This window comes from Chionomys nivalis, chromosome X, assembly GCF_950005125.1.
Source record: "Chionomys nivalis chromosome X, mChiNiv1.1, whole genome shotgun sequence".
Classification (NCBI taxonomy): Eukaryota; Metazoa; Chordata; class Mammalia; order Rodentia; family Cricetidae; genus Chionomys; species Chionomys nivalis.
The window spans coordinates 90,253,210-90,274,854 of NC_080112.1; the positions used below are offsets into that span (position 1 = coordinate 90,253,210).

Sequence of the window (21,645 nt, forward strand, 5' to 3'; positions counted from 1 at the left end):
TTTATTTAAAAATTTTTTTTCAAACAGTATATCCTGAACATGGTGTCGCCTTCCTTATCTCATCCAAGATTATTCTTGCCATCATCCCACCCATACATGTTTTCTTTCTCTCTCTCTCTCTTCAGACAGCAAACAGACAAATACAAAAGGACTAAGCAAACCATACAGAAAACAAAGCAAACAAGCAGGAAAAAAAGCTAGAGTAGCACATACACACATAGAGATACATATGCACTCACACAGATTCCTTAAGAAGGCAAAATTGGAAACTATAATAGATAAACAAAAGATGGCTATGGTAAAAAAAAATGCCCAAACAAAACATTATGAGACAAAACGTCTCTAAAGATATATACCACTGAGTTTGTTTTGTGTTGGCTGGGTAGGCAACCTGGCCTTAAGTGTGGTTTGTATACCCTCTGTGACGCCATTGGAGAAAACTCTTTTTTTCCTTTGTGAGCAACTGTCAATTAAATAGCTTCTTGATTAGGGATGAGGCCTCATTTCCAGTTCTGTTCTCAGTGCTGGGACCTCATTTGGGTTGGACATCTGTAGATCCCAAGCACAAAGCAGCAATTTTTAAAATCAAACTTTACTAACACAATATGATCCATAGATATACTACTTTGATAGTTACATGCTAAAGAAAATATTAAATAGGTCAGAAAACATTAAAAAATTCTGCTTTACTTAATTAAACCACAGTTTCTGCATCATCAGGAAACATTGCTTATATAGTAAAATCCCTGCAGTTTATAACAAGCTACAGTACTGAATTCGAGCCCATGTTTCAGGCTGTGCTTGGTGCCATCACATGGTGTGAAGAGAGGGCATGGACAGCGCTAAATGTACCATGTTTTAAATTCAGAACCATGACTGCAGTGAAGTTGCACAATGCAGCTTGGGTAAAGTGATGCCAGAAACACCTTGAATTCATTGCATGTTTGATTTTGAATTAATTTGTGTGCATTGTGAATTCAAAAACAAGTTGCTGTTATTACGTTTTTCATTTCCCTCCTATAATTTGTTATATGACCCCATAGGATGATGACCAACAGTTTTAGAATCTGTGACCTACATAGCATGAAGAATAAATGCACAGGTTAAGAGTGCAAGACTGGTGTTCCAATGTAAGTCCTGCAACTTACTAGATGCAGCTCTGGCCACACTCTCAGTATCTCCCTTAATGGAGATTGGTAATGTATATCCTCGTAGGATTATCGAGATGATAGGAGAAAGTAATAGTTACATACAAAGCACAGTGTTGCATTAGTATAACATTAGTGGACAGTTGATCCAGTTGTCACAGAGTCCCTTTGAATGGGATGGCCCAGACTTGGTTTTTGGAAAGGAGGAAAGCAAGGAAGGACCTATCCAACTTGGCAAAAGCTTGTCATAGAGGTTAACCAAAGGCCACATATGTGTTTATTACATTCCTTGAATTTCCTTTTCTGGGATTCGTTTCCTTTGCTCTCTCAAAATTTCCGTTCATTCTTGCCAGTTCAAAGCCTTTTATGGAGATTTTTTTGTGGGTTCAGTTTCCAGGCATTTCCTGCTACCTTTCCTTTCTGTCAGTTTCCTTTTGTGTGGACAGTCTGTTGTCTTGTGCTCACCAGAGCACAATCAGGCAACTTAGCAACCATCTTCATGTCCACAGTGGGGCAGCAGAGTGTGGGAGAAATCAGCCTCACCAGCCTACCTGCTTATGCTGCGTGCAATTTTCCTAAGCTTGATAGGGCACATCCCTGTCTGAGACCTGGTTTCCCTGTTTTGATACAGATATCCCTGAACTAGATGGGTAGATAACTATGCTACCAGCTCCAGTAACAAAGCCTGGCTGTGGATCTGAAGGTTTCTCTGCCTTCAGAAAATCAAAGGTGTTATATGCCTATTCAGCTCCCTGTTGGGATTTGCTTTCCATTAATCACAATTAATTCCATAATTGTCTTTTTTGTTCTCCAATAGAAAAGTAGATTTTCAAGTGATTTTAGCATACATAAAACTATATATAGTGGGAGATGAAAGTTTTCATTTGTTTGACAAGTAATTATTTCATTACAGAAAGATCAAAATAGCATGTCATATACATCAAAACATACAGCAAAAATATGTATTTAGGATAATCCTCTTATAAGCACGGATACTTCAAGGATACTGCTGGTAGTTGCCTGTGAGAGAGATGGATTTAGCCAAGGGCATTGCCTGGAGCCACTATCCTTTGGGGTAGCATTAGCTGGAAGTTGACAGTCCTTGAAAATTTGAGGCTCAGACATTGCTGAAAATCGCATTGCTGTCTGCACTAATGACAACAGAGATGTGTCTCCATTGGGGAGAAACTGGGCTATGCTGGAGGAGGCAAGAGGAAATCAATGGGTGAGGGAACAACTTCATTTAACTACTTATCTCTGGTGCCTAATAAACTTTTACATAGTGCAATGGCTGTACCCCCATCTTATTCTCTGTGCCATAAATGACCCTCTTTTTTTCTTTAAGCCTATTTTCCTATAGACAATGAGAGATATCAATTACCTTCAGAAATGGTTCTGCATCAGAAAATTGGGCAGAGAAGTTTTGAAACATTATGTTTGTGAGTGAGGGGTGAGAATTAGAAAGCTGATCTGTTAGATCTCGCTGATCATCTTCTAGATTCAACATAATGAGACATTTAAAGCAACGACACCCTATGCATCCCAGGGAACATGAGGCTATTTTTGTTCTGACTAGGAAAAGTAACAAAGGTGCTTATAAGCAGTTCTCTCCTTCCTGAAATAGTCTGCCTGAGAAACGGTGTTCAGCCCTGAATTAACTGCTTGTTCCAGTTCCAGTTCTGCAACTCCAGAGGAAGAGAAGGCTCTCACAAATGCTTGAAGGGCAGATCCTCTGCTTGCCCTTATTTCCTGTTGTCTTGCTGAGGGCCTCCTAGGCACAGGTCTATGAACTGGTTGTTATACATCATACAACCACATGATGGCAGTAAAGCAAGGCAAATTCACTTTGTTTAGCACATCAGAGCTTCACTTTGTAGACTGTGACTCACACAATTTCTCTGCTTCCATTTCCTGCCCTGGAGTTGCTTCTGTAAGCTTCAATGCCAATTTCCGCTTCCTCTTTCACCTTTATTGTGTCTTAGTCTTTTACCTTCTACTGTAGGATGAAACTCTATCTTCAGCCTTTGTTTAAAAGCAGAACCTCAGACTCTATTTTTAAGAGTAGATGTTAACACGGCAGCACCCAGTCATAGGACGCTGACAGGATGGAGTGAGATAATGTACAAATGATGTTCAGTGCAGGGCCCACACCATGCAAAGGAAAACGGCAACAGGGAGGACTAAGATTATTGTTATAGGTCAGACTAACCCAGAAGGTTGATTATCAAAGTGAAACGGCTTGCAAAGAAGAAAAACAAGCACTACCACACTTCTCGGAGCAATTCCCTGATGAGGTGACAGTTACAGGGGCAAAAGGATATGTTAGGGTTACGTCATGTGGTTTCCTGTGTACAACTGTCACGAAACCTCATCTAAGTGAATTGTAAGAAATGGTGAGAAAGATAAAAATTTATCTCTCAAGTGAAAGCCCCTAGCACAGCACCAAAATTAGGGTAAATTCTAAATAAAATGGATTCCTTTCAACGTTTTCTTTCATGGGCTAATGATATACCCTACTTCAGGCCCCAGTGAGCTGGACCTAAGAATCCACGGATTCTTCCCCAACCATACAGGTTCAAGGGATCTGTAAAGAAGCCTGGACAACTGCATCTTGATGTTGTCTCAAGTATTTGTAGGGATTGTGACTGAGAGAGAGGAGCTGCAAACTACTCATGCTAGGCTCTGCACTAAACGTTATTTTTGTTTTAGAGTTTTTTTATGTGCCATCATAGTTGATCCCCTCAGTTGCGCTGTAAAGCAAATAATGCCGCTTCTGTTTTCCCCATGAGAAAGAGAAGCACGGAAAGGCTAGATGATTTGCCCATGTCGATCCAGTTTTGAAGGGGTAGGGCATGCTTTCAAATGCAGTTCTCTATAACTGCCATGCCGGGTGGTTCTCCCTGAACCACACTTACTCTCCAGGTCCAAAACTGAATAATCCCAGTCGCTATACCTCCTGACTAAGTCGTGGACTTTGAGAGCCACTTCATCTCTCTTTAATTCCTTCTTGGGGAATAATACTCCTGCCAATAGCTATGACTTAGTGAATGGATAAAACTCAGGAAACAGGATTGACTGGAATAGTGGGAGGAAAAGATACATTGTCAATTAGGAAGCACTGTACTCATATTGGATGGTATAAGTTGAGGAAATGTGTTATGACTGAGGGGTTTGGGACTGATAGGCACCAGCTCCTGTGGTCTCATGGCTAATGCTCTAAACTCTCAATCCAGTGTTTTTATCTCAGTGGAACCTGTTCTTTGAGGAAGAGACCTGGTCAGTCATTCTCATCAACTCAGACCATGAAACCCAATATAAACAGACTGCCCATGTGTGCTTCAGCATTGCAGGGGGCATGGTTTACTTCTTCACTTCTTTGTAGGCTGATTGACATATTTCTGTTAGGTGATAAAGACTGGATAAAAATAGCCAGTGCTGTCAGGCAGTGGTGGTGCATGCCTTTAATCCCAGCACTAGGGAGGCAGAGGCAGGCGGATCTCTGTGAGTTCAAGGCCAGCCTGATCGGCAGAGTGAGCTCCAGGACAGGCTCCAAAGCTACACAGAGAAACTCTGTCTCCACAAACATATATATATATATATATATATATATATATATATATATATATATATATATATAGCTTAAAGATGGCTTTGCCAGGAAATTGCTTGAATAAGTATTCACTCATTCCTGATTCCTGTGATAGTTCTAATTTCTGGCTCTGGCCCTTTAGCATTCTTACTATTTAAAGATATGTCAAAATAGAGGTAATACTTCCTTATATCTTGCATGTTCACTATATATAAAATATTGAATAAATCACTATAAAATGCAGAGTCCAAAGAGCTTGTAGTTTGTTTGGGGAGACAAACCATGCAGGCATAGAACTAATAACTGATGATGATGTTAATCCAAATGTATGACATTAGTAGCAACAAATGTGGCAATGCTAAGGCACTCAAAGGGAACTCTAGAATTGTGTCTTCCTTGTCTTAATAACCACTCTCACTTGGCTTACTGGAGACCTCTCTTTCTTTACCCCTTCCATCTCTTTCTTCCTCTTCCTCTTTATCTCCCATGTCTTTAGATTCCTAAAGAACCTGGAGACAATTTCCTTGATTTCTCTCACTCTTTGGTTCAAGTGATCTTTATGAGATGCAAATAGAATGTCACGCTTCTTCTTTACTGATTGTGTCTTCCACATTACTTTCAGGTTGGAGTCTAGACTCCACAACAAGGCCTGCATGGACCACACTCAGGATTTCCACTCTTGCCTAGCTAGCCTGAAAACACCAGGTCCTTCCCACTGTTGTAATTTTGCAGTTCTCACTTTGTTCCCTAAGAATGTCTCTTTTCCCTTTCTGATATGACTAAATTCTTAATTCACTTGAAAGTCTTTTCCCCTTTAAACTGGATTCGCTTGCCTGTCTGCATCCTCGTATGACTCTGCATCATAGCACTTGCCAAATTACTAGACCATTTCCTCACGCTACTTCTTGGTTTTGATCTTACCTATGAGAGAGCAACTTGTTCAAAGAGCTTACCACAGTGCCTGGCATGTGGAAGTATTTGACAGATATTAACAACTTCTGTTTCAGTTACTGGCTTATGTTGAGAAAGTCCAAGAGGTTGCAAGCAGAGGGCTATTGAGCTGATATGAGAGGAGAGGGACCAATAGCTTAGAAGCCAAGTGTCCTAGAGAGCTCATGCTGAATGAATGCAGTCCAATATTTGCTTAGCTAGTTTTTGACTTCTCTCCTTAGGGAGGAAGTCCAAAGCTATTCTAAGAAGCTACTCTAGGTATAATTAATGGGATGCACAAAGGGCAACATGATGATATGGGCAATTTTGAAGGAGTTGGGGGGTCAGTTTGAAGAAAGACAGAGAAACACAGTGATAATTGATCTGAGGCAGGCTTCTCCCCTCTGAAGAAAAAGAAAAGCAAAAACTGCTAAGACTGATAACTATATAGGAAATCAAAAGGAAATGCAGGTTGGCAAGGGAGATTTCAATAGGAATCAATTTGCTTGGCTGAAATGTGTGTCTGGGAGAGAAATCGGACAAACAAGGACATTTCTTTCTTCATGAAGATTTGGCACTTTTGCAAATGCCACAGGTCTGGTCTTTTTTCCCCTTCAGAGCTCTGGGTTGGATCAAGATGAGTTTGTGAGTCCAGAATGCCTTAATCTTTAGCCGATCTGATTGGGTTAAAGTTAGTACTATCAACAATAATGTGCTCACCTAAACAACTGAAATTTTCTGCGTTTTTTTCCCCCTCTCCCAAGAGAGCTTGGCAGAATTCTGGAATATTCACTGGGTTCTGGGCCTCCAATCTGGGCTGCTGGTGACATACATAGTCAGCTTGGAGTGTGAGTAAAGAGATGTTTTCATAGGCTTGGCTGTGTTTTTACTGGGGGCTGTGTGGAGAGGTAATATGTTTGGCAATTGTTATTGAATTCATTGACTTTGCTTTCTCTTTGAAGATTATTCATCTGTCTTTGCTCAAACCTAGTACAGAAAGTTCTCTGTTCATTTACCTTTTGCTCCATTGACAAATCTCCTTATGTTGCTTCCTATAGAAGCCCTGAAAGTCTAAAATCTAAAGCCATCATAAGACAAATGAGACCACCGTCTTCTTCCAAAACCCCACAGCTTCTGTTGCCATAAGAGTCAGGTGAGCTTGTCTGTTTTCAATTTCCAGATGGATTTAGATATGCTTTTGTTTGGGTTCACCTCATTACTGAGCTTCTCTAAAATCATGAACTATAGACTCAGTGTCCTTTGTTTATATCTAGTATTCACTTATGAATGAGTACATACCATATACATCTTTCTGGATCTGGGTTACCTCACTCAGGATAGTGTTTTCTAATTCCATTCATTTGCATGCAAAATTCAAGATGTCATTGTTTTTTTACCACTGAGTAGTGCTCTAATGTGTAAATGTGCTGCATTTTCTATATCTATTCTTTAGTTGAGGGGCATCTATTTTGTTTCCAGGTTCTGGCTATTACAAATAATGCTGCTTTGAACATAGTTGAACAAATGCTGTTGTAGTATGATTAAGCATCTTTTGGGTATATGCCCAAAAGTGGTATTGCTGGATTCTGAGGTAGGTTGATTCCCAATTTTCTGCGAAACCACAATACTGATTTCCAAAGTGGTTCTACAGGTTTGCATTTCCACCAGCAATGGATGAGTGCTCCCCATCCTCTCCATCATAAGCTATAATTGGTGTTTTTAATCTTAGCCATTTTGACAGGTGTAAGATGGAATCTCAGAATTGTTTTGATTTGCATTTCTCTGAAGGCTAAGGATGTTGAACATTTCCTTAAGTATCTTTTGGCCATTGAGATTCTTCTGTTGAGAATTCTCTGCTTAGTTAAGTACCCCAATTTAAAATTGGGTTATTTGGAATTTTAATGTCTAATTTCTTGAGTTCCTTATATATTTTGGACATCAGTTCTTTGAATGATGTGGGGTTGGTGAAGGTTTTTTCCCATTCAATAGGCTGCCTTTTTGTCTTATTGACTTGCATGGAGGTGGGGGAAAATGGAGAGTAGAAGGGAAAGAGGAGGGGAGGGGCGAGGGTTGAGGAGAACTTGAGGGAATGGGATGGTGGAGATGGAGGAAGGATAGAGATGAGAACAAGGAAAGATAGATATATATTGATTGAGAGAGCCATTATAGAGTTAGCAGAAACCTGGCTCTAGGTAAATTCCCAGGAATCCACAAGGATGACACTGGCTAAGACCCTAAGCAGCAGAGGAGAGGTGACCCAATCTTGACTTGCCCTGTAGTCAGACTGATGAATATCTTAAATATCACCATAGAACCTTCATCCAGCAACTAATGAGACCATCGTCTTCTTCCAAAACCGCACAGCTTCTGTTGCCATAAGAGTCAGGTGATCTTGTCTGTTTTCAATTTCCAGGTGGATTTAGATATGTTTTTGTTTGGGTTCACCTCATTACTTAGCTTCTCTAAAATCATGAACTATAGACTCAGTGTCCTTTGTTTATATCTAGTATTCACTTAAGAATGAGTACATACCATATACATCTTTTTTGGGTCTGGGTTACCTCACTCAGGATAGTGTGGAAACAGAGGCAACGAACCATATCGGAGCACTGTAATGAGCTCCCAAAGTCCAGTTGAAGAGTGGAAGGAATGAAAATCTGAGCAAAGAGGTCAAGACCATGAAGTGTTCACCCACTGAAACAGTTTACCTCAGCTAATAGGAGCTCACCAACTCCAGCCGGACTGGGAAAGAACAAGCACAGAACCAAACTAGTTCCTCTGAATGTTATGATTGACAGTTGCATGGCTGGGGCAGACTGAGGGGCCACTGGTAGTGGCACCAGGATTTATCCCTATTGCACGTACTGGCTTTTAGGGATCCTATTCTCTTTGGATGGATGCCTTGCTCAGCAGAGATATAGTAGGGAGGGCTTTGGACCTTCCACAAAGCAATGTGTCTTACCCTCTCTGAGGACTAGATGGGGATGGGGTGGGAGGGTATGTGGAGGATATGAGAGGAGGGGAGGGAGTGGGAATTTGGATTGGTATTTTTTTAAATCTAATAAATAAATTAATTAAAAAGGAGTCAGGCCATTGTGGCAAAAGTATAGCAAACTAGAAAATGGCAAGCCTTTGCCTTTCTCATTCTCATGTTATGCACCAATAGCAGTTTGGAAGAGAGGTTGTGACCAAGTGTCATAAATTTAGGTGAGCCATGGTGATGGGAAGAGCAGTTAGCTTTCCTGAACTGAATTGGCTTTGGAGAAATAATGTAGACATTAGGAAGAGGTCTGGTGTAGAGTTCAGTTCTCCCTTATTTGTACCATGTCATGGATGGTGTTCTAACCCTCTTCTACTTGCCTCAACTGCCCTCTTTGGTCTCTTGCTAGTCTTTGATCCCTTTCAAGTTCTTCTCCTCACCTTCTACTTCATTGATTCCCATGGGATGTATAGGTATCTTCTTGTAGGGAGCATCTTCTTGGGATCAATATCAACAACCCAATTTGACATGGGGGACACTGTAAAGCTACCTGAGTTGGCGGACAAACAAAATTTTATTTATCTGTCTCTCTTCTTTATAGTGGAAATGAGGGTAAAGGAGATACGTAATTTGTTTTTACTCTATACTTTCTTCCACTTTCTTGTTCATCTCAAGCTAAAACACAACCTCTTCCATTTCCAGTCTTTTGCGCATACTAAATGGGAAAAAGATGTCAACTTTGTTCTCGGCATTCTACCTGAACCATTTCCTCATTCTTATAATGTCAAGAATCCTTACAGTTTGGATTTTGTCTTTTTTGTTTTGTTTTATTTCATTTTTATTTTTGAGAGAATGTTTTACTCTGTAACATTGGCTGTCCTGGAACTCTCAATGTAGACCAGGTTGGCCTCTAACTCAGAGATATCTGTCTACCTCTGTTACCCTTCTCCTGGGATTAAAGGTATGTGCCACCACACCAAGATAGATTTCCTCTGTACAGAAACATAGATTACTCTGTACATTCCTAAATTATTCACATTCTTCCCACAGCTTTATGCCTTCTTGTCCTATTCTGAAGCTCCAGTCTCCATTACAATCTTATCCTTCTGGCCACTGATACCTGGGATACCTTACCTCTAATGTTTGGGCACCATCATGGTTTTCCCTGTAGTAGTCATGCTCAGAGCTTGACTCTTAGTAACACTTAGACCTAGTCAAACTTTTATCCAGCTAAAAGTTTTGTCTACCTCATAGCCCTAGTCAGTTTGTACAATTTAGTTAATATGTACCTGCAACATTCCTGCTTCTGCAGCTATTCCTCCAGACTTCCAGAGACTTGAAATAGCACCAGATAATTTTCTTCAAGAGAAGACACAGAGAACTCAAAAGACAGACTTACCTTGCTCAATTTGTATGTCTGTAACCATCATCATACTTCCCTTCTCCCTCTAAAGACATTTTTCTTTGAGCAAGTTCTGGAGAATTATTTTTAATACTAAATTGACATTCTGAATTTGGCCCTTTAAAGGAGTAGACTTTTTCTCACACTCTGTCTTGTTCTTATTATAAAGTCTGATTCCCACACGACTAGTCCACAATACCCACTTCTATTCCACAATACTCACTGTTAATCTACAGTACCCACTGCTAATCCACAGCACCCACTGCTAATCCACAGTACCCACTGGTAATCTATAGTACCTACAGTTAATCCACAGTACCCTGCTAATCCACAGTACCCACTGCTAATCCACAGTACCCACCACTAACCCACAGTATCCATTGCTAATCCACAATACAAGCATTAGTTTGGGGCTAACTTCTCTGAGGGGCTCATCACAATTCTGTGGCTACTGTCAGGCATCATTCTCCTAAAGAGCATAGGACATGGGCTTTACAGAGGATGACCAGTTTAAGTGGCACTCACTGCCTCCCTCCCATCCATTCACAGTAGACAGAAACAACTTAATGCTGAATCAAAGGAAACAGTCACAAACTCCAATTCAAATTGATTTGCGACTTGGAATAAAAGCAACATGTCTTGATTTAGATGTCAGGCCCACTGCTGAGTGATGATTTAATAACTTTTATGAGAGATTCTGTCACAGCAAATTCAACACTGGAATATAATGACTCAGAAAGGGTGTTAGAACGGATGCAGGAGCACACAGAAAGGAACAGACTTATCTTAGTGCTCATCCAGAAATTTTGCATAAATCTCATTTGCAGTAAGAGTCGATTCTCTTCCCCTGTCCTGTCACCCAAGCTTCCTCTTCACAGACACCCATGTACTGATGTGCCGGAAATCTCTAGGTGTGATGCCGACTCACTGGAGTTGCCTTCTGAGGATACAGGCCCTGGAACAAGTATAGAACAGAGGTTCAGAAGCAGCACATTTGATTCAAGGACAAGGAATTTTAAATGTTCTTACTGGAACTTACTTATAAGGAACAGTACTACTTCTCAAGAGATTTTAAGAACAGATCTGGTTCCAGTGTTCTACCTTTGGGGAGCTTCTTCATTTCCCCGTCTTAATGGAGAGTTTAAACCTGTAAATTTAAGAGGTATTTTCCTAACTCTACAGTCTCCAAGCTCCAAGGAAATTGGTATTTTTTCCCTAAATACCTTTAGAAATTTCTTTACTTGATGTTTCCCAGACTTCCTTTTTGCTCAGTTACTTCCTAAGTCAAGAAGGAGTGACACATAGCCATTCAGAACCGAGAACATCTCTTGTTGGGCTAACTCCTGACATATCAAGATACATTTTGAAGAAAACTTAAATAGTAAACATCTGCTGTTTACCTAGGTGAAGGTTCTTCAGACTTGATAACAATACTTTGGTTAGACCATTTTATTATTATTATTATTTTATTCTTTTTAAATTAAAATTTATGTCTCCTCCCCATTTCCCTCCCCCTCCTCCCACACATCGCCCCCTCCCCCCATCCCCCTCCCCCTCTCCCCACTCCTCTCCTCCTTCCCCCACTCCAATCCCCCTCCCTCAAGGTAATGAAGAGCAGTCCAAATTCCCTGTCCTGCGGGAAGTCCATGGTTAGACCATTTTTGTCGCAGAAAATGGATTTGTGTATTGTTAGATATGTGTGTACAGTGTGCTTGACTGTGTAGGTTAGTGGTTATTCTCTTCTGAAGTCACCACACACTTAAATCTTTTCCATAGAAGTTTAAGGTTCCCAAACTATGCTTTTAACATAATGGATCTCAATGGAAAGGAACACTCTTTTCCCCTACTTATAACTGTAAATATATGTGTGTATACAAATGTATATTTACAGATATATATGTAAATGTATTTCTGTATATGTATGTACAAATATATGTAAATCTATACAGATATATTTAATTTTGAAACTGTAGTAGGGTAAGTCAAAAGTTATTCTGTACAACTAATAGACAGAAGCCATAGAGGTACAATTATTAGAATAACCACTCTCTAAACATTCCCACTCTAAACAAAAAAATTGTTCACCCTAAAATATAAATATAAATATCATTGACAAAGCTTGTTCTTTCAAATCACCCCTTTGTTGCTGTAGGAAGGCTGCTTGTTCATTTCCTGGTCACCTAGACTCTCGATATGATCACACAGAAACTATATTATTTAAATCACTGCTTGGCCTATTAGCTCTAGCTTCTTATTGGTTAACCCATTTCTATTATTTTATATTTTACCACAAGGATGTGGCCTACCAGCATGGTTCCAGTTGACACCTCACATCTTTCCCTCTGGTGGCTCCATGGCATCTCCTTGACTCTGCCTTCTTTCTCCCAGCATTCAGTTTAGTTTTCAGCATTCGGTTTAGTTTTCCCTGCCTATCATTATTCTGCTAAGCCATTGGCCGAAACAGCTTCTTTATTCATTAACCAATGAAAACAACACATATACAGAAGGACTTCCCACACCTCTTGGTTAAAAAAAAATAACACCACTACCACCAATGACAACAAAATAGTTCATTGTTTCACAATACTTGTGAGAAAGGATAAGAGCTATCTTCTCTTCTAATGTAGATTTATCTTATCATATTAGTTACTTTGCCTTGCTGTAACCAAGATACAATACAGAAACAAGTTAAGGGAATAGATGTCTATTTTGGCTCACAGATTTGGTCCCTCATGTTGGGAAAGTACAGTTGCTATGCCTATGCCAACTATTAAACTGTCCAAGACTAGAAATCAAGCAGAACAAGCAGGAACCAGGTGTGAGAACCTTCAAAATCCTGCCATTAATGATAATTTGGCCAGGCAGACCTCTAAAAGATGTCACATTCTTCAAAATAGCACCATAATTTGGGGACCACACCCACCCACTCCTGTTTAATCTATAACTGAATATTATTTGCAATTTTACCTTATGTCTGAGTGGTAAAATTACTTCTAAACACATCATATTGTTTTACCTCATGTAACCTTGTTTTCTCTGCCTAAAGTTCTTATTTCCCACTAGATGGAGCAGATATTAACAGAAGGATCTCTAGATCTTTCCAAACTGTTGAATTCCAGGTTCAATGGCAAATGATTGAGGAAGACATCTATGTTGACTTCTGGCCTCAACTCTCACTTTTGTGTTTGCACGCGCATGCGCGCACACACACACACACACACACACACAGAGAGAGAGAGAGAGAGAGAGAGAGAGAGAGAGAGAAACAAACAGACACACACCGCAACACAAGGCGTGTGGTACTGGGGCCCAAAAAGAGTGACATGATTGATTGTTCCTTCCTATAAAATTTAGATAATAGTAATTTGTATTGCCTAACTTTTTTTCTCTTGATATAACTGGAAGGCATCTGTGGAATTTTAAATCAGCTCTGGCCTTAACACCATGCCTCTGAAACTTTTAAGTTGGCCAAGTCATTGCCTTCCTGAAACTCACTTGAACAAAGATAAATATGAGAGCTGTGAGAATCAAGTGAAATTGCAGTACTCCCAATATTGGGTTCTATCTAGGGCTGATAGTGTATTCCTATGAAGATTGCAAGTTTGAGGCGAGCAGTGGTGGTGCACGCCTTTAATCCCAGCACTCGGGAGGCAGAGGCAGCCAGATCTCTGTGAGTTCGAGGCCAGCCTGGTCTAGAAGAGCTAGTTCCAGGACAGGAACCAAAAGCTACAGAGAAACCCTGTTTCAAAAATCCAAAAAAAAAAAAAAAAGGGTTTGGATCCAGTATGGGCAACAAAGAGAGATCATGTCTTTAAAAAGTTGATACATAGTTGCTAGTAGGTAAATATTTGTGAACAGACTGTGAGTACCAACAGTCATTACATCTGATAATATGGTTGAGGAGTTGACGACAGTCTGGTGGACTTCCTTAGAAGTGGTTAGAAGTGAAGAGTGGCATCACATTGCTATTGCTCCCTGTTTATTCATCTTTCCATGTCAGACTCTTCTATCATTGTCCAAGCACTTGCTGGAGTGACTGATAGTGATTATTAAAGTGGAATAATATTTCTAAAAAATATATATTTTTGCTTGTTTTCTTTTGGTAATACCAGATTTACAGCTCCTCTGTTCCCTCAAGTAGAAACCATGCAGGGCTGTGAGGAGGGTATGGGATGAAAGCACTATGTCTTTTGTTTCTCTTTAGTTTCCTGTACATCAGAAGCCTGGGACTTAGTGTCTTAAGGAGGGTGTTTGCGAGAGGAAATTCAGAATGCACTTGGGATGGCTACAGGGTACATTGGCATTGGCTTCTCACACAGTGGTAATTGCTTCTTCCCTTTGAAAGGCCTACTAGGACTTTATTGACATCTCTTTACCTGGTGGAGCTGTTCACACTGGCCGTTTGCTTCCTGATTAGGGCTTTGGGGTAAGGTCATGCTATGCATATATTCTTTTCATCTAAAGCAACAAATCTTTTTCTGGTCCCAGAGTGCATTTACCTAATAAAATATTCCTGCTGCTCTAATGAGGGGATGACCTGGTAGAAGAGAGAAGAAATGGAAGTGTGATGCCCTTTCTATGCTAGATAAGGCAAAGCTGAGGGGCACGAAGTTGCTTAGCAAAGGGTACACCTCAGGGATGGCTCCATCTCAGCAATGGCTCGTGCCTAGTCTGCAATGTTAGCATGTTTTAATTGGTGAAACAAGAAGAGAGGTTCACTAGGAGTATTTTGTAAGTTGATTCCAGGGTTTGCTCTTTAGAGCTAATCAAGTCATAAGAGGTAACCTTGTGGGAGATTAAGAGTAAGGCTAAGAAAAACATAAGAGAACATATGAGACTGAGGGTTAGAGTTTTAGTCTAAATTCCTGCCTCTGCCTTAGGAATTTAGGACAATTCCTAAGCCTTTTGTTTATTTCTAAGCCTTATATTCTAGTCTGTAAAATGGTTAGAATAATTTATGTAAATATAATGATTGCAGAATAAGGTTTCCAACTCCATTTTTAATGTAATTTCTCAAGCGTTTATTTAGAATGTATAGAAGAATTGGGAAAAACTACCCTCTCATATCTATGGAAAACTAAGGTAAGAAACAATATAGAAATACTTGTGAATTACTTCAAAATAGACTGCCATATACTCTACCCACACTATACCATTTTTTTTATCATGTTGAAACCACTTTGGAATTAGATGCATTCTTTTATCTAAGGAGTCATCTCTATTAAAACTATGTCCTATCAAGACAGGGAGCATTGAGGAGGGTAATGGGGTATGTGTACAAATTGGAACAAAGTATAATGATATGTATGTATGAAAATATAATAAAAACAATTATTTTGTATGTAAATATTTGCATCCCAATCCTTCCCAAACAGTTCTACCATCTATAGACAAAGCATTGAAATATATGAGCATATGGTGGCCATGTCATTCAAACCACCATATATAATTTAAAATAGCAATTTAAAAAGTGTTTAAAAATTCTCTCTCTTCTCTCTGATAGCGTTGGTAACCTAATTTTCATTATTATTTTGCCTTGGGCCACAGGAGTTTAGGAAAAGTTCCATTGCTAACAGATAATCTTTCTGTACACGGTGAATATGTATTCCTCTCATTGATTAATAATAAAAGCTCTTTGATCAATAGCCAGACAGGGTAAGGTTAGGCGAACAATCAAACTGAGAACTCAGATGACAGGGAGCAGAGTTGAGAGAGATACTGACTAGCCAGTCACCAAACAAGCCGGAAGTGTAGAAGATGAGGTAACAAGCCACGAGACACATGGCAAAAATATAAATATAGATATAAATATGGGCTAATTTAAGTGTAGGTGTTAGCCAGTAATATGCCTGAGCTTTTGCTCAAGCATTAATAGTTAGTGTTAGCCTCCAAGTGATTATTTAGAAACAGCTATAAGACCGAGTGGGACAGAGAAACTTCTGTTTACTTTCTGTTGCCTAGGTCTATTGGCAAAATAGACCTAGGAATGACTGACATTCCTTGGAATGACTGACGTTTGGCACAAGTCAGGACAGGAGATAAGGAAGCGGCTATTCAAGGACAAAAGAAAGGAACGGTGGTAGTTTGACATCCTCTTGTGAGAGAATTTGACTTAGGTAGTTCAGGAAGAAATTCCTAGGAAGTAATTAATTTACATATGAATCACAGAACAATGATATACAGGGATTGTGATGGGAAGTGTATGTATACACACAGATTCACAAGAAGGAAGTATTTTAGGCAGAGGAAACATAATATGCATATTTTTTATAGTCAAAGGGCCATGGGACATTCGAGACATCAATAGATTATTACTTTGGGTTTTCAAACTCAGTTGAAAATTTAGATGAGAGTGTTTTGCGTTGATGTGTGAAAGTGAAAGTACACCAAGATTCAAAATACTGCCAGAGTAGATCTGACATTGTGAAATTATATCCACTATGGTCAAAACACTGAAATCATCAACAAAAATGTATCAAAGTCCCCTTTACTGTGAAGGGAGGAACTAACAGATTACAAACTATGTGGAATGTAAAGTTTCTTCCCAATATTTTCTCCAACAGCAGTAGTCACATATGAGATGCTCAGATGGATTCCTGGATCTTTATTGGTTGGGATGACTTGTTTCCAGTAGGTGCCAAGTCCTGAGCAGTATTCTGTGTAAGATATGAATCAGTGAACAAGAGGATAGAAGGTGGTATTTTTCTCAGGAGAGATAGCATGAGTGCTCTCTTAGTTAGGGTTTCTTTTGCGGTGATGGAACACCATGACCAAAAAGCAATTTTGGGAAGAAAGGGTTTATTAGGAGTATATTTCCATACCTCTGTTCATCATAGAAGGAATTCAGGACAGAAACTCAAACAGGGCTGGAACCTGGAGCAGGAGTTGATGCAGATGCCATGGAGAAGTGATGCTTACTGAATTGTTTTCCATGGCTTGCTCAGACTGCTTTCTTATAGAACCCAGGACCAGCAGCCTAGAGGTAGCACCACACACCATAGACTGGGCCATCTGCCATTGATCAACAATTGAGAAAAAGCATTATAACGGAATCTCATGAAGGCATTTCTTCAGTTGAGTCTTCTTCCTCTATGATGAGTCTAGTTTGTGTCAAGTTGGCACAAAACTAGCCAGTACAAACAATGACTTAGTAGTGTATAGACAACTGAGGTGGGGCATTTGGTATAAACTAGAAGGCAAAAAATGGAAAAGCAAAGCATCATAACTTGAACCCATCTGAATCTTTCCATGACACATCAGCAATTTTGATGTGAAATTTAAGGTTTACTGAGTACCATGTGAACAAAACTAATTGATATATGTTCAAATGTAGGAGATTTGAAAATGAAAGTTTTTATAAACATTAGTATTGGTATCTTTGATGCCAATTAGCTTTCTGCAAGACTGTAGGATAGAGAAAGATCACTGCCTATTTCTCTTCTCAGGACCAAATTTATATAGTTAGGCACCTATCACCATTTCTAGAATCCTACTAGCTCAAACACTTCAATTTAGCAGTTCGTTATTCTAATAACTCATTAAATAATAGCTCTTTCTCTAGGAGTTAATATTTCCTGAAGGATTTTTACTAAAAGCATAGATCTGTCAAACAAGGTGACCTACTTTTATAAAATGGAAGGAGGTGTTTAAGCATGTGGCACTTTTTTCTTACCTTTCAAATGGAAACTACTCCATTTAAAACTTAACTTTGATTACAATGTATACTTTCTAATAAGTACTGAGAGGTCAGGTTAAAATAGCGACATATAGTAAGAAGTAAGGGACTTGATTTCAGCAGTCTCCGCTCCTGTTGATTCAGGACAAGGATCTTTTGGAGAAGCAGATGTACAGTAATATATCTCTTTGGTTAAAAATGAAGTGCTTGTGAAACATCTTTAAGCATGGTCTGTAGTCCAACTCTACCGCTTTCTAGCTGTGTAAGTGTTCACAGCATGTACCGTGTCTGTCACATCATTTATAAGATAACAAGAGTATCTGGGTCAGGAGGTTGTTGTGATGATCAACGAAGTCTATGTGTAAAGAACTTAGTATACTGTTTGATATTTTATTAGCTTTCTCCTGTCATCATTGCAGTTATTATTGTTACAGTGTCACCACCTGCACCATTCCCCGGTTCCTACTCTAATAGAAAATATGGTTTTATAAGGTCTTGCTAAAACATGGACCAGCAAACAATAAAGGAGGGAAGGAGGAAAGAGAAAACTTAGCTTTCATATCTATTTTCTTTCCTTACTTTAACCATCACATCTCAAAGAAGAGGTGTCAAGAATATACTTTTATAAGGAGAAAAACTCATGGGGCCCCACTCGTAGATAAAGTCCTACAGAGAACTAAGGGGTGTTGAGAGTAGAGGAGAAATAGTCTTCTCCCATGGAGGAATCCCCTAGTTTGTTATCCAATTTCAAGTGGTCAGTCCTGAAATCATGTACACAGACACACATACATGCACGTGCATGTGCACGCACGTACATGTGCACACACGTACATGTGCATGTACACACACACATACGTACACACACATGGGTAGAAGCTAGGGAAGAGACAAGTAGAGCTTGGGAGAAAGGAAAGATAATAGGTAATAGAGGAAAATTATATAATTATGTTGTAGGAGGCGGCTTGTTTTATTCCCGGCTGCTTGGCAGCTCATACCTAAAATAACCACATAGAAAATTGTATTAATTAAATCACTGCTTGGTCTATTAGCTCTAGCTTCTTACTTGATAACTCTTACATATTAATTTAACCCATTTCTATGAATCTGTGTATCGCCACATGGCTGTGGCTTACTGGCTAAAGTTTTGTCTGGCTCCAGCAGGGCTATATGGCTTCTGTCAGACTCTGCCTTTCTTTCTCCCAACATTCAGTTTAGCTTCCCTGCCTAGCTAAGTTCTGCCCTGATATATGTCCAAAGCAGTTTATTTATTCATTAATGGTAATCACAGCATACAGAGGGAAATCCCACATCACCTCGTTTTTTCTGTTTAAAAAGAAAAGGAAGGTTGTAACTTTAACATAGTAAAATTACATAAAACAGTTATCAAACAAGAATTATAGTTATATATATTTTATCTTTTATTATAACTAAAGAAAACTATAACTATAAATTCTTCAACTCCATCAAAGACTCCAGAAGGATATAATATTACTTAAGTAAATAGAAAGTGCATTGTAAGCAACTTCCAAATATCTTAAATTGACAGTGACATCTTACTGCCTGGACTGCGACCCTAAGTTCTTCTCTAGCATTGGGGGCATCTATCTTCAGCCTACAGGGCCATAGTATCCAGCAGACTTTTCCATGAAGCAGGAAATTATAAAGACAGTTCCACCTATATTGGCAGTTTTTAGTAATTTTTTTCTGTGTCCTGCAGAATGTCTAGCAGACTCTTTGATGAAGCAGGAACCCCAAAGGACAGTATCATTTTTAGGCAAGTTAAGCAGTCATTTTTCTGTGGGTCCTGCATGTCCTGTTCATCAAGCAGTCCAAACAAGCGCAGTTTCATGCCCAAATGACTAACCATCCCCATAAGGAGCCGTTTCGATGCCTGTCTTCCTCTTGAAGTAGATTGGTGCAGCCAGGAACAGATGTGTCTCATTGTCATGAAAAGTCATAAATTCTTAAACATTTTAAATGCTGTATTCTGTAGTCTTTGAAAGGTTTGAAGAATGCCTATCCAGCTGAAATATATCTCTGTACATCTAGAAAATCTAACTAACATGACTACAAGCCTGACTATTATAGACGATTATCTAATAACCTATAATTCTTAATTATACATTACATTTACAAATGAGCTGGACAAATACAATACCTTAATCAAGATCAGAAATACATATACATAGTATAATAAAATTGACCTTAAATTTGTATCAATAAACCAAAATCTGTACCAATGCACATCTTTATAGCATAATTATATTTTAATTTAAATATACTTTTAAAGGTTATGTTTACAGTTTACTGCCAAAAAGGATATAGGAAAAGACAAATCAACATTTATACCTCTATCACTCTTTCCACAGGAACCTGTAGACTTGGCTGGGCCTATTACTGTGCTGGGGGCGGAGCTGCTGCAGCCATGCTGATCTGTACCTGGCTCTCTTGTTTTGCTGGAAGAAATCCCAAGCCAGTCATGTTGGTGGAGAGTATCATGAGGAATACCAATTCTTACGCCATGGAGCTTGATCACTGCCTCAAACCTTAAGCCTTGACGAAGATCATCTGTAGAGGGTGGGAATGGGAGGGAAACAAGCCTTGAAAAGAGGTACTATGCTAAGGCAGCCACCTACTGGTAGTGTAGCCTAGTGCTTGCATGCTTTGTAACCACTTGTCATTCATTTTCACGTCACCATAAAGCTCTAAGTCCTTACCTATTTATACAATTTATCTGGCACAATGATGCTCTCAAATACTAGTTGGACAGAGTTTCCACTGACCACCCAAGTCCCACTGAGACCTTTATACAAAATACGATTCTCACTTGGAGGTTAACTGTATAAGTAGGAAACCCCTCAGAGTTCTGTAACACTTCACATTAACTTTAAACCTCATAGAGATTTCAGGAGCAGTTTTACTCAGAGGTACTAGGAGATGGACTAAGCTGATTTCCATACATTCATTTCCATGGTTCTCCCTCTAATATTTATTGTTGCCCACAAACATATCTTGAGTATCAATATGCAAATCATTTGTGACTTTCTTAGGGCTATGCTTCGTCCCATTTTTCTCTCTCAAGCATGGGGAAGTTTGGTGAAAGGGTAACTTCCAGTGGGGGACAACATTAATCATGTTTGCATATAATCTGGGGCACCTTCCACATTATGCTTTTGAATATTCAGAGGACTTAATTTTCTACTCTTTCTGGGCATTTGGTATCAAAATATTACAATTGCTCCCCAACCCCTTCTAGATAAAGAAATGTTGCCCATTGAATATTTTGAGTAAAGTCTAACGTTTGTGAGGTGTTCAATAAACACACAATCCCAGTGATGAAGGCAAGGATGTTCTTTGTTATATTCTACTTGAAAAATTTATCTGAGTTTATTATGTGACTCGGAAGTCTGCAATAACATTTGTCTTAGTAATCATCTGTAGTGTGATATAAGTTTCCTTGTCTGCTATAAAGACTGCTCTTCAAATCTTCTCACTTCCATCTGGGGTGAGTTAGATCTGAAAGCATACAGCCATGATGTCACCTAGGGCTGAAGTATTTTTAGGCCTGACTTCTATCCCATCTGTGATCAAGGCGGATAGATGGTGTAGATTTTGGTTTCTCCCTGGGAGAAATTAGCCTCACCCCTTCCCTCAGCTAATTAAGTCCAGTGCTATTATTCCATAACTCTAGTTTTAGGGACTAGAGAAGGACTGTAATGCAGCAAGCCAGCTCATCTGTTTCTATTCCTAAATGTTCTATCATGAATTTTGTCCACCTAGAGGGGGAAAACCCAACAAAGCTGGCTTGATTAATTGTAGACCATCCCATAAAGAGTCAGAGTTCTTATACTTGCCTCATGTATGCAACTGAATTCATATATTTCATTCATAATCACTCATAATTAACTTGTTTAGTCCTTC

The 21,645-nt window shown here is 39.3% G+C and overlaps 1 protein-coding gene across 1 annotated transcript in view; it reads left to right on the top strand.

The window, feature by feature from the left end:
- Lhfpl1 (LHFPL tetraspan subfamily member 1) overlaps positions 1-20,281 on the top strand; it is a 46,612-nt gene extending 26,331 nt beyond the window's left edge. The window contains exon 3 of the mRNA XM_057760132.1: positions 20,094-20,281. Coding sequence (XP_057616115.1) covers positions 20,094-20,275 — 182 coding nt within the window. The 3' untranslated portion in view covers positions 20,276-20,281. The remainder of the gene's footprint in view (positions 1-20,093) is intronic.
- Positions 20,282-21,645: the final 1,364 nt, after the last annotated feature.